Source organism: Maylandia zebra, linkage group LG23 (assembly GCF_041146795.1).
Source record: "Maylandia zebra isolate NMK-2024a linkage group LG23, Mzebra_GT3a, whole genome shotgun sequence".
NCBI classification, from domain to species: Eukaryota; Metazoa; Chordata; class Actinopteri; order Cichliformes; family Cichlidae; genus Maylandia; species Maylandia zebra.
In genome coordinates, this window is record NC_135188.1 from 40,207,283 (window position 1) to 40,223,242 (window position 15,960).

Here is a 15,960-nt window from a genome sequence, read left to right on the forward strand (position 1 = left end):
CAACCGAGGCCGCTGCACTTCACTGTAGCCATCTATGGGAATACAGCAGAGACTGTGAGCATTATAAGAGATGATGCAGTTAGTTTGACAAATAAAGCAATAATGCAACTACCAGTTTTCCACATTGATAAATCTGCAGTCCACTTAATTAGATTTACACGTTCTTGTCACTTTAAGTAGAAGTCATGAATAATTCCTCTTGTCAGGTTGATGCTTGTGCTGACTGCAGCGGTGGGAGAAGTGCTGTTACTCTGAAAACTACTCAAACACATCCATATCTATATTAATGTAACACCTGAGTGTTGCGGCTGGTAAAGGCAGGCAGGGATGATAAAAACACAAGCTAACGTAAAAATGGTGAAAAAGCGAGTGACGTTTGGTTCTGATCAAACATGGATATAAAAAGTGGCAGCAAATGCTTAAGGACTTTGAGATGATGCTTTAGTAGGTAGCTGGTTACTACAGTGTACAAACATGGGGTTTGCATCAGTAACTGGCTTTGGAAGTGCAAGTTAATGGTTGTTTACAGGATTTTATAGGCAGCGCAGAAAATCAATACAGCGTAGTATCACAATATTTTGCCTGATGATATCGTATCGGTAAAGGAACACCAAATATTGGTCTTTTATTAAGTCAATCAGCACCACCGTAAAGTTATAACATTAGCTGAGCAAACTGCTAAACCATCCAACACTGGATGCACTTAGCTCGACAAAGCTACCTGAGCTAGCTAGCAGCTCAGTCACAGGAATAAAGCCAGGACAGCAACCTCCTTACATCTACAAAAGAAGAAAAACTCAGTGGCTTTTGTTGTTTACTCATGCCCACTTGTGATTGCAAAGTGTGGAGATCGGAAAGTGTACTGAGCACAAATGTGAAAGTTAAAGGTGAATTTCTGTCCATGTAGACGGCACCAGATGTGTAATTTCCAGTGATTTATCACAGGAAGTTGCTGTACCATCAGAAACAGATTGTATGTAATTGCAAACTTCACCCCATTCAATCTCAGACTGATAGCAGACTGCCTTACAGGCAGGTTTTAGTGACAGTGTTATGCTTGAAAATCTCATTTTGTTGCCAACCCCCCCAACATGTGATATAACTTGACGTAATTTGTGGTTTTGAAAAACATGCCACCTCTAGTGTATAGGCAGCTACTTCTCGTGTTGCATTCTTTCCACCATTGGAAACACGGTAATAACAAACATGGGCTTGAGTAGAAAAAACTTTATTACTGATACACTATTCAAATAAAACTCTGAAGTCATTCACACAGCCTAAAAACAGACACTCCATTTGATAATCAGTGGCACAGAAATATAAAGACATATAAAGAAAAAAGTAAGGCAAATTTTTTTTTTACAAAAAAAGAACTGTGATCCATAGATAAATATGACAGACAGACAAATTAAAAAGGCACAAGGTATATAGTATATATGTATATTTATAAAAAAGACCATGCAGGCACATCAGGATGGAATGGGGTTGTCCTCAGCGTTATTGTTAAGTGGCTTCTTGTTCTTACTAAGATCACGAGTGGTCCCAGTGTCGAAGACGAAATACTGACTGAGGTAAGCTGTAGTTTTATTGAAAACAACTGAGATGCTTCCCTTATGGCTTTAAGGAGAATTCCCTGTCATGATTCAATTTTTTAAAGACAAGAAATCTATCAAATTAAACATCAGTCTTTGGTAAAAAATAAAAATTGAGTAATTAAAGCAGTTAGCCTTAGAAATTTATACTGAGAAAAAAAAGATCAATTGCAAATTCAACATCTGACCACCAGGGGGAAGCAGAGTACCATGAAACTGTACTTAATCCCATAATAGCAGGAGACATCAATGTAAGAGGCGAATACACAGCAAAGCCAGAGTAAAGAAGCCTTGCAGATTTTCTTGACATCAACCATCCGGAAGGATTGGCGGAGGAATAAAGATTGAAATTAGCACGTATTGGAAGATCAAGAGCTCGTTCTGAGTCCGAAACAAAATCAGAATCCAGTGTTGGCACCTTATCACCTTTTTTTTCTTTTTGTTTTGCTTTTGGAGAAGAAGACCAGCTTCTCAGAGCATGAACGACTGTGTGTGTTTAAAATCCTGGGGCTGAGAAGAGGGACACAAAACAAGTATTAATGTTTGCTAAATAAACTGATGATTTAAATTAAAAAGCACACACACACACACACATCAAACATCCGGTAAGTGCGAACTGCTACATTTAGGCAAAGTGAGAGGGAAAGAAGCAAACCTGAAAACAAACACTTACTTCTTGGGGTGGAGGGATGTAGTTGACATTGGACCTGGAAGACAGAAACATGGTAAGAACACCTGACAGCTCTAACCTGAGTTATATCTCGCCTGTATTAATAATGCACGTGGCAAACACAGGTAGGAAGAACAGTCAGAGCGAGCTCGTCATTAGGCAGCACTGGAACAAAGTGGAGAGCAAAGTGTAAGGAAAGTGCTGCAGTTTGTCGCAGGAGGGCTTGTGTATGTGCATTTGGAGAATGAGAGACCTTTTTAAATCAATCAAGATGTGCAGACTTTAATTGCTCTAACAATAATTTGTTAATTATTTAGGAGTTACAGCCATTTCTATAGACTGCTGTGGTATACAGGGGCGGGATTATGAAAACCGTGGTGATGATCAGAGCTTTAAATGTGCCTGTAAGCAGATACGATTCGGAGAGAGTCGGGGTAATGCTTTTCTCATTTCCGATCTTTACACCAAGCTAACGTCTCCTGTTTGAATAAACAGCTATGAGAGTGCTATTGATCTCCTTTCAACATGACAAGCTCGATGTTAAAAAACAGCTCCCTGAATTTCTTTCTTCCACATTTACAGTCATTTTAAATAGTGCAAAAGAGGGATTTGCACATTGAAAAGTTGCAATTTAATTGTTTTTTTTAAAATATATAATATATGTATGAAAATTAATCCTGTGGAGCTTTAACAGAGTGATTATCCAGATGTCTGACAATTAAAAACAATAAACAACTTGCATGTATGAGTTTTACTTATATTGGCTTCATTGACATTTAATGCTTAAAATTCTATCGGGCAATTTACCTCACCTCGGAGATGTAGAGATCTTAAAAACTCGTGTATCAAATATGACACACTCGGTGTTACAGGATTAAGCAATCAAGGCTGAATGATGGTCAGAGCGCTGCCCTTTTGTCTGCCACGAGTTCAACGCTCAGTGAAAGTTGCAGCTTCAAAAAAATCAGGTTGAAAATTAAAAATATCTATATTTACGTTTCTTTGGGTTGTGAATGGAGATAAATTGGTGCCAATTTGAGACCTCATCAAAACTGTTGAAATTTTTACTTCTTGCTTCCGTTTATGATGTTTGACCTCATTTCCTCCCCTAAATGGTTCATTACACAAACTCACTGGCAAATGAAAACCAAATTTTTGTTCACAGGAAAATCAGTTTTCGACCAGAATCTGCGAACATCTTGAATCAGAGAAGACTTTAATGTAGTTTAATGTGATTTAAATGTAACAATTATGTGTTCAATCTGAAACTAAAAGCCGAAGAACCTGTGTTTTTCCAGATGAGGGAACTTTTAGTGCATACATCCAACTGTAGGTGTGTTTTCACCATTCAAAACAAAAAAGTTCACATAGTCAACTTTGACTTGTAAGTACGTTTGACATACTCATTTTCTTTAACTGTAAATAATGTGGAATTGATCAGAGATGCTGTAAAACGCCATTTATGAACACTGGAATCATTCATCGTGAACTGTTTGCATCTGCAGAGATGTGCAAAGGTCCTTTTGTTCAGCAACAGTATTGTGTTGCAGCGGCACGCGGTGTTAAAAGTCTAAGTGATCGCATTAGCGGAGCTGTGAACTGTTGTGTAATGCATTTGGCTTGCTGAGTGTCTGGCACATCAACCTCTATGGCTTTAATTATAGTCTCGAAATCACCTCCAAAAATAAGTCTTTTGGAAGTGATCCTCTTCTAAGAAATTAAAACTATTTCACAGGGAAAAAATAAAAATATCAATAACCCATAACTTAGCCAGTAAATTTAAAGTTGTAGCCAAAAAGATGTTCAGCTTTAAATGAAGACAGGAAACAAGTAGCTTGGCTCTCTGTGAGCAAAAGAAATCTTCTTACCGGCACCTCTAAACCTCAGTAATTAACACGTTATCTCGTTTGTTTAATCCAAACACAAACAGCCAAAACAACATATGGTTTTAATGGTGGGTCAGGTTCTGCGGTTCCTCCAAAGTCTCGCTGTCTGCGAAGCAGTTACGTCTGTTTATTTTATTTCCTAATGTGCCACACTCACATGTCCTCAGCTCTGTGCAGGGTTTGGCTGCTGATGTGGGCTGCACCATGACACTGGGAGATCCAAAATGACCTGCGGGGGGTCAGGGCATGGGCTTTAACAAGAAGCATGCCCTCGTGGACTCGTACTGCACACCATGCTTTGGAGTGTGAGTATTAGTGTGAAGTCATCCGTAAAGATGTGCAGCTTAACTGTTGGTTTGGAAAGCTGGAACATTTGTAACCTAAATCTGTCAACCTCCACATTTGATTTCTATTCCATGCATTTAGCTCTCTGTTAAATTTACCCCACAGGATTGTGCATTCAGATTTATACCTGGAAAGCCAAAAGATACCACAATTAACATGCACAGGCGCCCAACCAATTATGTCTCTGGAACTGCTGGTTGGACAACAATGACATTCACTCATATGCTTAGGTTTAGTCAGGCATGTTGAATCATAGTGGATTCTGTCATTCTGCAACAAAACAAGCAAAGAAATGACCCTGACCAGTGTTTTATGGTCATTTGTGTGTAGTTTTTAGCAATGCCAGACCTCTAAACTCTCATCTTTGGAATAATATTACTAGTAGTAGAAGTCCTAATAGTCCATCTAATATTTGAGCAATGACCTGAATTCCAACAGACGTTGGAAACCCAAATGAAAAAGTAAGAATCAAAATAGGCAGAACTAATATGTTCAAGCCCACTTTTAAATTACATAGAGAAGTAAACCAAGATGTTCAAGCTTATTTGAGCACACTTTATGAATGACATTTCATAAACCAGCAAGCATGCAGCCAATCACATGCAGCAATCCAACACCGCAGTATTAAAAAGCTCAAACTGTGTGACTGCCTTTTGTTTGAGCAATGCATTTAATAGCTGGAGTTACCCAAGGCTCCAGTTTAGGCCCCTTTAAAGGCACAGTGTGTAAAATCTCACCACTAGGTGTCAGTAGACTGCAGATTACAGGCAATTGATTTCTGTTTTCTTACCCTCCTAACATTAGCTAATATCTAATAAGCTGAGAGTAAGTAATTGTGACAATATCGGGAATAAATAAGCCTGTTCATGAAGTGCCAGTCACGTTAACTCTTTCCTTCACGTTTTCACTTCTTTGGTGTGGGAGACCTCTTCTCAGATGATTAAACATAGGTATGATCATTCATATTTAAGTCTGAAGTTGTACACATGAATTAAAATTCAAATCAAGTTTAAATTTGGATTGAACTGATTTAATAACAAACTACTGCTAAATGCAGAAAAAAGCTTGTCTTGCTAGAATGGTAGACTAACTAAAAACACAAGGAATCAAAAACATAAGCAAAGCTTGCGGCATGTGAATGCCATGAGTTCTCTTCTCCATCATTAGTGGACTACACGTGGTCAGGCAATGTCCATTTCAGCCACTGTAATTAGGATGGAGGAGAACATGGTGGCTTCCACTAACTGTGCTCTATGCTTTCTATCAAACACTGAAACACTGACGACTGCAGCTGAGAGCAACTTGGGGTTCAGTATCAAGGATATTTAGGATCGAAGCACCAACCTTCCAATCAGTTCCTGCTTTACCTCCTTAACTCCACAAACTAAACACCAAAGAATGCATATTTATGTGTACAGCTGACTGTACCTTTAAAGACCTGTACTATATCTAGTTCCTTACTACAACTAGAGCTGGGCGATATAAGATTTTTTCATATCACGATATGTTTTTTTCCATTTCAGGCGATAACGATATCTATCACGATATAAGCCAAATAACTATATTTGTAAGATTTAAATGCGCCGTTGCTCACAAGTAAAATGTGAAATAATCAGCAGCTTGTTTTTATTTAAATATTTATTTCCCATAATAAGTTCAACAGGGCAGATGTACTTAAGGAACATGAGACTTTTTCAGATAAATAAAGGCAAATATTGCAAACTACACAAAAGGCAGCCGCTAAAGCGTTTAAGTTTCAAAATAGAACAAACGAAACAGACGACTAAATTGTCAATTCCACTTAGAAACAAAATATTAATTCTAAAAATAAATCTTAGTTTGTTTTACAGAAGAACAGACAAAACTGACTAACTTTTGTCAATATCAAATAAACTGAGAACTAAAAGGAAATTCTCAATCTCTCCTTGTTGTATAGTTTAGCTTTTCAAACAGTTTTAACAGTTACTTTAGTCTGACAAAAGCCGAATGACGAATTAGCGCTTCCAGTCAGAGACTGAGGCTACGTCCACACGTACACGGGTATTTTTGAAAACGGAGATTTTCCGTTTTCGTTTTAAAAAATAATCCCGTCCACACGTAAAGGCAGAAATGAAGGAAAACGCTGCTATGAACATGCCAAAGCAGCAGGTGGCGCTAGATTCCTAACCGTGCAGAAATGTTGGCCAATCAGAAGTCTAGAAGCCTCGGTGGGAAAAAGTAAACAAAGCTGGGGCATAGAAGCAGAACCGAGTCGTATGTGTGGAGGGACAGTAACTGTGTGTATATGTAAGCATTTAAACACTGCAGAGAGTAGAATTAACATTAACAGTATTGTAGAAATTCATTTCACCGAAACAATAACGTGGCGCACAGTGTGACGTCAAAAAATGCGCACATCTTTGACGCTGCGTTTTCTCCGTTTTTCTAGTCCACACGTAAATGCAAAAACGGAGTTTTCAAAAATATCCACCCTGGCCGGAGTTTTTAAAAATCTTCGTTTTCAGTGACCAAAAACGCCGCTTACGTGTGGACGAAAGGTGCAAACACATAGAAAAAATCTGCGTTTTCAAAAATACCCAGGTACGTGTGGGTATTGAGCATCCACCAGTTTATTGTATTTCCAGACTTGCTTTCGGCACAATTTACAGTGCGCGCAACTCTGTTTTTTGTCAGACTTGAAATAGCCGAAATACCTTCACACTACGGAACTTCTATGGCTCTTCCGTTCGACAATCTCTCCGGCATTGGAACCATCATCTGTTTTCTCTTCGGTAACCTTCGGTCACGCTCGGTTGATTTTTCTAGTCGGCACACTCATTTCCTTCATTACCCGGGCGGTACGGTGGCTGGCTGCTTCCCAAACAAATACACATGTGCGGCTTGGCACTTGTGCTGTACGTAACAAGTCACGTGACGTGACGCTGCGGCTGTGATTGGTTCGGCTCTGCGCTACTTAATTTGGATTGGCTGTTCTTTTTTTCTTTTTTTTTTTTAAGAGGACGAGAGCGGCGAGGTCTATCGCAATAGTTTAATTTTTCTATCGAGAAAAAGTTATATCGCGGTACATATCGTTATCGTTCTATCGCCCAGCTCTAACTACAACCGATCATTTCAAGTATTCACCATACACTGTGAAATCACTAGTGCCTCATTTGAAATAAAAGAAGTAAACTGTTTCCTTCTTCTTTGGCTAATATTTTCCAACAGGATCTTAAGTGAGCAACTAAATGTGACCGCAGCTACGCTTTTTAGTATCCTAAAAAAAAAAGCCAGAACAGTCCGAACTGTGCTTCATTCAACCAACATTCATCTACGACGACTGAAAACACATCCGCTGTCAGTCCTCAGCATGAAATAACATTCATCCATCTAACCAGGTGCCCGAGGGACCATTTTTCTCTTAGATGCCACAATCTAGATCTGCATCGCCGCTCAGTAAATTTGTACCCACTATCGGTGCATCAGAAATCATGTCGCATTGTCTTTGATTCTTTGTGAAGAAGCCTGTTCTATAAATAGGAAGTTGACACTGACAACTCCAGTTAGCTCAGCAGGATAAGCATCAGACTTTAAGGAGAGCTCTACGCTGACTCCCCATCAAACTCCAAGCAGTAACAAGCCAGTAATCAAATAACATAAAGTCAGGCGAGTCAGACCTGGGATACGAGGCCATGCATTTATGTCTCTGTGTCTTCTGGAACCTCTTTACACCCACTCTGGTGTGTTTGGAGTGCAGTGTCTGTAAGACGGGTGTAAGCGCCTTCAGCTATGCCACACTCTCATTCTTCAATATCCAAATAATCCTTTTCAAATTACCCGTCCAATCAGTTTAATTGCCTATAATTCCTTCTACTGCCAATATTTTCCTTCTTGCTGATTAACAGCCTGTAATTATTCCATAATTATGTAGCACTGATTGTTTCCCCCACAGCCCTGTTTTGAGGAGGGAGGAGGCGGGTGGAGTGGTCATCTGTCTGGCTGTATTTTGACATGAATTCAACATTAGTACATCTGCTTGGAAGTGGAAATCAATTCTAAAAAAAAAAAAAATCAATCAAAATAATAGCAAAAAAACTTTTTCCTAGGGTTTTGCATCTGTTGCCGCCAATCAAATGACCCAGTGAGTTGAAAAGCAGGCACTGCTGCATCTCAAATGAAAACACACACTCACACACAGCCACAGCTGTCACTCCATACAGTCCTGACTCAGCACACAGATGCAGACAGGCCGGCTAAGTGCAACAACAATCCACCCCTCCCCACCGCCTCCCCTCGACTTCAGCGTGTAAGATATTAGCTTGTGTTTGTTCACATCAATGTTAATTTAATCACAAAGCTCTTACCTTCCTCTGTGTCCTGCTGATGAATGAGCCGGGACCGTGGAAGAGAAAACAGAGTCAATGTCATTCTTTTTTTGGCGGGAATTGAAAACAGTTTCTATATTAATTGGTGCACTGTGGAGTGGTTATCGGACTGCCAAGACAGCCACACAAACTCACGGCTGAAGAAGCCGTTCCTCTGTAACAGGAAACCGCCGCATCCACAGATGAGCACGGCCAGGAAGACCCCCAACACTGTTGCCACTATCGCTGTGATGTTGACGTCCTCTGGAAGTGTGAATGAAGACTGAATTATGAGCTGTTTACTCGCTAATTTATTGAAGCAGCGAGACACAAGATAAATCAGGAAGCAGCAAATAAAGCAAAGTAATCTCCTAAAGTGGGAAGCTGTACTGCAGCGTTCCTATAATTTAATAAAGTCCACTTAATATGCTTTTCTTTTTGTCATATATATACAGTTACAATGATGAACGCTCATCTTAAACAAGTAATGCCTGTGAGCCACAAGCTCAGGTCACACACTGCTGTAAATGCTCTGTTTTAGACAGGCTTCTCCTCTCGTGGCTCTGTGTGATGTCACTGAGAGCAGCAACCCCTAATATGGCCATCTGTGATTGCAAAAGCTCCACCCACCTGCTGTTAAAACATTAATGAGCCAATGGGAAGCAAGTGGGAGGAGCTAGTTTCAGACAGATGGACTGCACCAGGCTCAGTGTAAAATAAACTACTTTTTAAAATCAAGCACAGCTGCTCCTGCACAGTCTAAGAATAAAAAATATGGAGCTGAAAATGAGCATAACAGGTCTACTTAAAGTGCTTAAATGGTAGTGTGCATTAACGTAGAGCACATTACATGATTTATTAACAAGCCCAGCACTTATTTTCATCAACAGCGTCGTTTTATATTTTGTAATTTGGCCCACACTGGCCACAGGATCTCTTCAAACTGTAGGCTAGGCTATAAATGTGTCCAGACTTTAGAAGCAGGGTGGAATGAACTTAGTGGGCTTTTCCTCTCCACTGCATCCTTGATTTTGTCTGGTGCTGAAAGGTGTGGGGGATGAGGCGGGATTTAGTGTGGAAACGCACACACACACCTATCGTCATATGCTTGGCCTCGCACATCTTGGGTAGTCCCACTCCGTTGGATGCCAGGCAACTGTATCGGCCAGTGTCCTCTTTGGCTACAGATTTAAACTCCTGTGGAAGAGAAAAACCAACCAACAAACCTCTATTATTAGAAAGAGCACGCTTTAAAGTGAAGTGTCTTCTGTCCTGACGTGTCCTTGAGGAAGAATCAGGAATGCTACCTTGTATCAAACCGAAGAGCAACTCAGCAGAAGCATCTTTATGCTTACACGATACTACAGTGTGCAACATTTGCCTGGTTTTCTTTATCTGCATGCACACACACTTATTTGTCTCACCAGAACTCCTGTGCGCGAGTTGATTAGATAGGTTGCGTTGGAATGACGGGGCGGGTTCATTGGCTGGTTGTCCTTGTACCAGGAGTAAGTGGCAGGTGGGATGCTGTGCTGGTCCCTGCAACTCAGCTGTACCACTGAGCCAGTCACTGCTGAGCTGGGGATTTCACAGAGTGGGGTTTGAGGCGGCACTAAAAGAACGGGCAGAAAAATCACACCAATGTAAGCCAAAAAACATTCCCATCTTTAAAATAGTCTGAATGTTCTTATTACAGCAGATTCCCATCTCAGTCAGTGGTACCTAGGACTTTAAGCGTTACATTGGTCTCGCCCAGGTTGACAGAGTCTTTAGGAGCACTGATCTCACAGCGGTACTCTCCAGCATCCTCCTGGGTCACTTTTTTCAGCGTCACTGTCGCTCCTTCAATGGTCGCCCGGCCCTCAAAGGGACCTGAGAGAAAGAATAGAAGGTCAGAAGTGGAAATGTCTTCCATGGCTGTGGGCTACAGCCACTGCATGTTATAATCTACGGTCTGCAATACTGCCACCCAAAATTTAATAACCAGTAGCAATTGAACAATTGCAGAATGAGTAAAATAATCTACTATTAAATGTTTTATTTTTTTTAACCACTGCTATAATTTGGAGACATTTTGAGTCGCTGTAAACCCAACACTGAGGATTTCTTATACTGTCATGCAGCTGGACTTTTGTAGACATTACCCAATGGAGGTGTATGTGAAAACGCAAATGTCCAAGTCTGATCAGACAGCCACGGAGTGCATGTTTGTGTGTGGGTAATAATCTGGTACAGCTATCGAGTGGCTGTCCTGTGTCCAGCCTGTTGTACGCTCTACTTCATCGTCAGGAGTTTGTGTGTATCACTGGTAAAGGTGAGTGGATCGATCTAAATATCGATACCGATACTACCGATATTTTGGTTGGATGGTCTTAGAGCAGGGTGTCCGACTCCAGGCCTCAAGGGCCGGTGTCCTGCAGGTTTTAGATGTGTCCTTGACGCAACACAGCTGATTTAAATGGCTAAATGACCTCCTCAACATGTCTTAAAGTTCTCCGCAGGCCTGGTAATGAACTAATGATTTGATTCAGGTGTATTGACCCAGGGTGAGATCTAAAACCTGCCCTCGAGGCCTGGAGTTGAACACCCCTGTCTTAGAGACATGCTAGCATGATAAGATTGATGCTTTGTTTTTATCTGCTAGGTTCAGTATGTTATATTTTTTTTAATGAAAGACAATGTACCTCATACCTTTTTGTGTTTGACTGTCACATCTATTTTATTTATAGCTTGTAGCACATTTAAACAACAGAAGTGGACCCAACGTGCTATAGAGACAGACACGGTTACATTTCCGGTCTCCCAAAAAAAAAAAGTTTCAAAATACACGAAAAGCTGAAATTAGCTGGAAAGTAAAAATCACAATGATTTAGTAGTTATCTAAATTTACTGCAAAAAATAACATTAAAATGTATTAAAATAATTTGCAAATTGATGAGGATTCATCTCATAAACGATCAAACACTGCTCTTCCCTACATAAGCTGCTTTCAAGCATTGGTATCTGTAACACTGGTCCTATATTTACTTGGTATTCGCACTGCACTAATAAATGGCTTTAGTTACAGGGATTTCATCAGGTTAGGTTTTTAGCCAAGACAAGAAATCCTTCTGTATTCACTATGAAACTTACACAAATCAACTTTTAAGAATTTAGAAAACTATTATGCATTTTCTCCAATGATGTAGCGCTGTGCAAGTGTTGGATAACCCTTCATTCCTTTACATTTCCTTCCATGGAGCCACACTTTCTTGTAAGCCTTTAAAGTTGTTTTGAACAGTACATCTTCAGGCTTTCTGAAGGTCTTTCAAAGTTTTTATTTGGCTGCTTTTTCACTCATTTTCAATCCAGTGCTTGTACCTGACCATTCTCAGAAGAAGGATTTATGTGTGTGTGTGTGTGTGTGTGTGTGTGTGTGTGTGTGTGTGTGTGTGTGTGTGTGTGTGTGTGTGTGTGTGTGTTAACCCACTTAATGCCGACTTATTCAAGAGTGAAAAAAGTACCTAACTTGAGAGATGAACCAGTGTTGTGTCTACACATAACAGACAACTTGGGCGCTTTGTTACTAGCAGCCTCATTTGTTCCCATTTCTTTAGTTTAATCTATGAAAAATTCTATTTGATTCGATATTTGGTTTAAATCATTGTCAGTATATACAGAGGAGGTCAGGGGAAAGGTACGACAGTGTCTACAGCCATCTGGTTTGTGGCTGCATGTCAGCCAGTGGTGCTCGGGATCTTGCAAAAATTGATTGAATTATGAATGGAGGAAAGCACCATCAGTTTTTGATTCATGATGCAATACCATCTGGAAAGCATCTTATTGGCAACAGCTTCATTTTTCAGCATGACAGTTATTCCAAACACACGTCAATGCAGTAAAAGCATATCTGGATAGAAAAACACACAATGGAGCACTATGAGTCATGGATTGGCCTCCCTAGAGCTCAGACCACAACATTACTGAAGCAGTGTGGAAGCATGTTGACAGAGAACAGAACAAAGGGCAGAAACATCCAAAGCTCTTCTTTGGATGTCCTTCAAGAAGCCTGGAGAATAATTCCTGAAGACTTCTTAGAGACATGACAAGAAAGCTGCCAAAGAGTGTGATGGAGAATAAAGGTGGCCATACCAAATATTGACCAAATATTAGCTTGTTGTCTCCCTAAGAAACTGGTTCCCAACAACCTTTTTGTGACCTTTGGTGTTCAAATGTATCCAGTATTTACTTTCAATATTATTCATACATACCTTTTAGCTACTACACCTAAACATTACCAGTGGTTAGCTAAACATTTCAACTGTTTATCCATATTTTAAGTTACTAGCTTAACAGTTAATCAATACGGTTAGCCAACATTTTAAAAGCTAGGAATACGTTTTAGCTAGCCACTGTTTTACGTGTTTATCTATTATGTTAAGCTAATTTGTTTATTAGTAATATTAGATAATACTTTCATATAGTAGCCTATTTGAACTTCCTCTTGATTTTTGGACCATTATATATATATATATATATATATATATATATATATATATATATATATATATATATATATATATATATATATATATATATATATATATATATCGAAGAATCGATTCTTCGATCGATTCGAAGGTAGATTCTTCGATCTACCAAGGAGATGCTCTGTCCCCACTGCTGTTCTGCATAGGCCTGAACCCCCTCAGTGAGATCATTAACAAGACTGGCTACGGATACCGACTACGGAATGGAGCAGTTGTCAGCCACCTCCTGTACATGGATGACATCAAGCTGTATGCCAAGAGTGAACGAGACATCGATTCACTGATCCACACTACCAGGCTATACCAGGCTATACAGCAATGACATTGGAATGTCGTTCGGACTGGAGAAGTGTAGTCGGATGGTAACAAAGAGAGGGAAGGTAGTCAGAACTGAGGGGATTGAACTACCAGAAGGCAACATTGCAGACATAGAGGACAGTTACAAGTACTTGGGGATCCCGCAGGCGAATGGGAACCATGAAGAGGCCGCTAGAAAAGCTGCAACCACCAAGTACCTGCAGAGGGTCAGGCAAGTCCTGAGGAGTCAGCTGAATGGTAAGAACAAGATCCGGGCCATCAACACGTACGCCCTGCCCGTGATCAGGTACCCTGCTGGGGTAATAGGCTGGCCAAAGGAGGAGATAGAAGCCACTGACATAAAGACAAGAAAGCTCCTTACCATGCATGGAGGGTTTCACCCCAAGTCCAGCACCCTGAGGCTGTACGCTAAGCGGAAGGAAGGGGGCCGGGGACTGGTGAGTGTCAGCACCACAGTCCAGGATGAGACAAGGAACATCCAAGAATACATTGGGAAGATGGCCCCAACTGACCGAGTGCTCAGTGAATACCTCAGGCAGCAGAAACCCAAGAAAGAGGAGGGAGACGAGGAACCATCATGGAAGGACAGGCCCCTGCACGGTATGTACCACCGGCAGATAGAGGAGGTGGCTGATATCCAGAAATCCTACCAGTGGCTGGACAAAGCTGGACTGAAAGACAGCACAGAGGCACTAATCATGGCAGCACAAGAACAAGCTCTGAGTACAAGATCCATAGAGGCTGGGGTCTATCACACCAGGCAAGACCCCAGGTGCAGGCTGTGTAAAGATGCCCCAGAGACAATCCAGCACATAACAGCAGGGTGCAAGATGCTAGCAGGCAAGGCATACATGGAACGCCATAACCAAGTGGCCGGCATAGTGTACAGGAACATCTGTGCCGAGTATAACCTGGAAGTCCCGAGGTCAAAATGGGAGATGCCCCCAAGGGTGGTGGAGAATGACCGAGCTAAGATCCTGTGGGACTTCCAGATACAGACGGACAAAATGGTGGTGGCTAACCAACCGGACATAGTGGTGGTAGACAAACAGAAGAAGACGGCCGTAGTGATCGATGTAGCGGTTCCGAATGACAGCAATATCAGGAAGAAGGAACACGAGAAGCTGGAGAAATACCAAGGGCTCAGAGAAGAGCTCGAGAGGATGTGGAGGGTGAAGGTAACGGTGGTCCCCGTGGTAATCGGAGCACTAGGTGCGGTGACTCCCAAGATAGGCGAGTGGCTCCAGCAGATCCCAGGAACAACATCGGAGATCTCTGTCCAGAAGAGCGCAGTCCGGGGAACAGCTAAGATACTGCGCAGGACCCTCAAGCTCCCAGGCCTCTGGTAGAGGACCCGAGCTTGAAGGATAAACCGCCCGCAGGGGCGTGCTGGGTGTTTTATATATTTATTTATTTATTTATTTATTTTTTATTTTTTTTATTTTTAAATTTATTTACTTATTTATTCATTTATTTATTTTTAATCCTTCCTGGGTTCTTTTTGGTGTGCTCCCCCCACACAATTTGTTAACTTTACCACCACTTGGTTGTTCAATTGAAACAGTTAAACTGACATTTCCACATATATGTCCCGGTTACATCAAGTACTCCTGGTTGGGGAATCCCCTCTACCTAAGGGGCTGGGGAATTTTTCTTAAAACAGTAAACTATAACATGATATCTCAGCTGAAATTAAAATAATAAATTTTACAATCCGCAGTCGTGCAGTTTACATAACTCCATATCAAAAAGCTGTTATCTCAGAGAGATAAGGACGACTTCCATGGCAAGGCTTGTCATGAATTCACAAGATATAGCAGCAATTTCTAAGAAGCAGCCTCACATTATGAACACAGTAACTATTCATAGCACCTTTAAAACTAACTTCAGCCGTAAAGCAGCCAATGAAGAGGCAGCGATGGGTCAAAGGCATTTCAAAGCCTTGACATATTTGAGAAAACTGTCAGGCTAACTGCACCGCCTTTAAAAACGACTGGCCCGGGTGAAAGCTGCTGGGATTCATTATTTATTTCGCCCATTAAATTCAAATCCTAAAACATAAAGATGAGAGATCAAGGACAAGAGACACATAGACTGTGAAATATCTCACCCGTACCCAAGTGTTTTGTTTTTTGTGGGGGGGGGGGGGGGGGGGGTTTGTGTGGCACACCCTATCCAGCTGGTACTGCAAGCTGATTACAACAAATGTCCTGTTTGTTCACCGAGAAGATGGAGAGCGACGGGATGCTTTCTCACCTCGAAACTTTCCACCAAAGA

General features: G+C 41.0%; 1 protein-coding gene across 2 annotated transcripts in view; it reads right to left on the bottom strand.

Annotated features, from left to right (window-relative positions):
* Positions 1-1,212: 1,212 nt before the first annotated feature.
* jam2a (junctional adhesion molecule 2a) overlaps positions 1,213-15,960 on the bottom strand; it is a 23,824-nt gene continuing 9,076 nt past the window's right edge. Inside the window, exons 3-10 of one of the 2 annotated variants that reach the window (XM_023155033.3) lie at positions 15,940-15,960; positions 10,559-10,708; positions 10,261-10,448; positions 9,931-10,033; positions 8,993-9,100; positions 8,837-8,849; positions 2,266-2,299; positions 1,213-2,102 (exon numbers count right to left, since the gene is read on the bottom strand). The exon at positions 15,940-15,960 is cut by the window's right edge and continues 90 nt beyond it. In XM_023155033.3, the coding sequence (XP_023010801.3) occupies positions 2,064-2,102; positions 2,266-2,299; positions 8,837-8,849; positions 8,993-9,100; positions 9,931-10,033; positions 10,261-10,448; positions 10,559-10,708; positions 15,940-15,960 (656 nt within the window). In that variant the 3' untranslated portion in view covers positions 1,213-2,063. Of the gene's footprint in view, positions 2,103-2,265; positions 2,300-8,836; positions 8,853-8,992; positions 9,101-9,930; positions 10,034-10,260; positions 10,449-10,558; positions 10,709-15,939 lie in introns of both variants that reach the window. The other variant, XM_004552634.6, reaches the window with a different exon arrangement.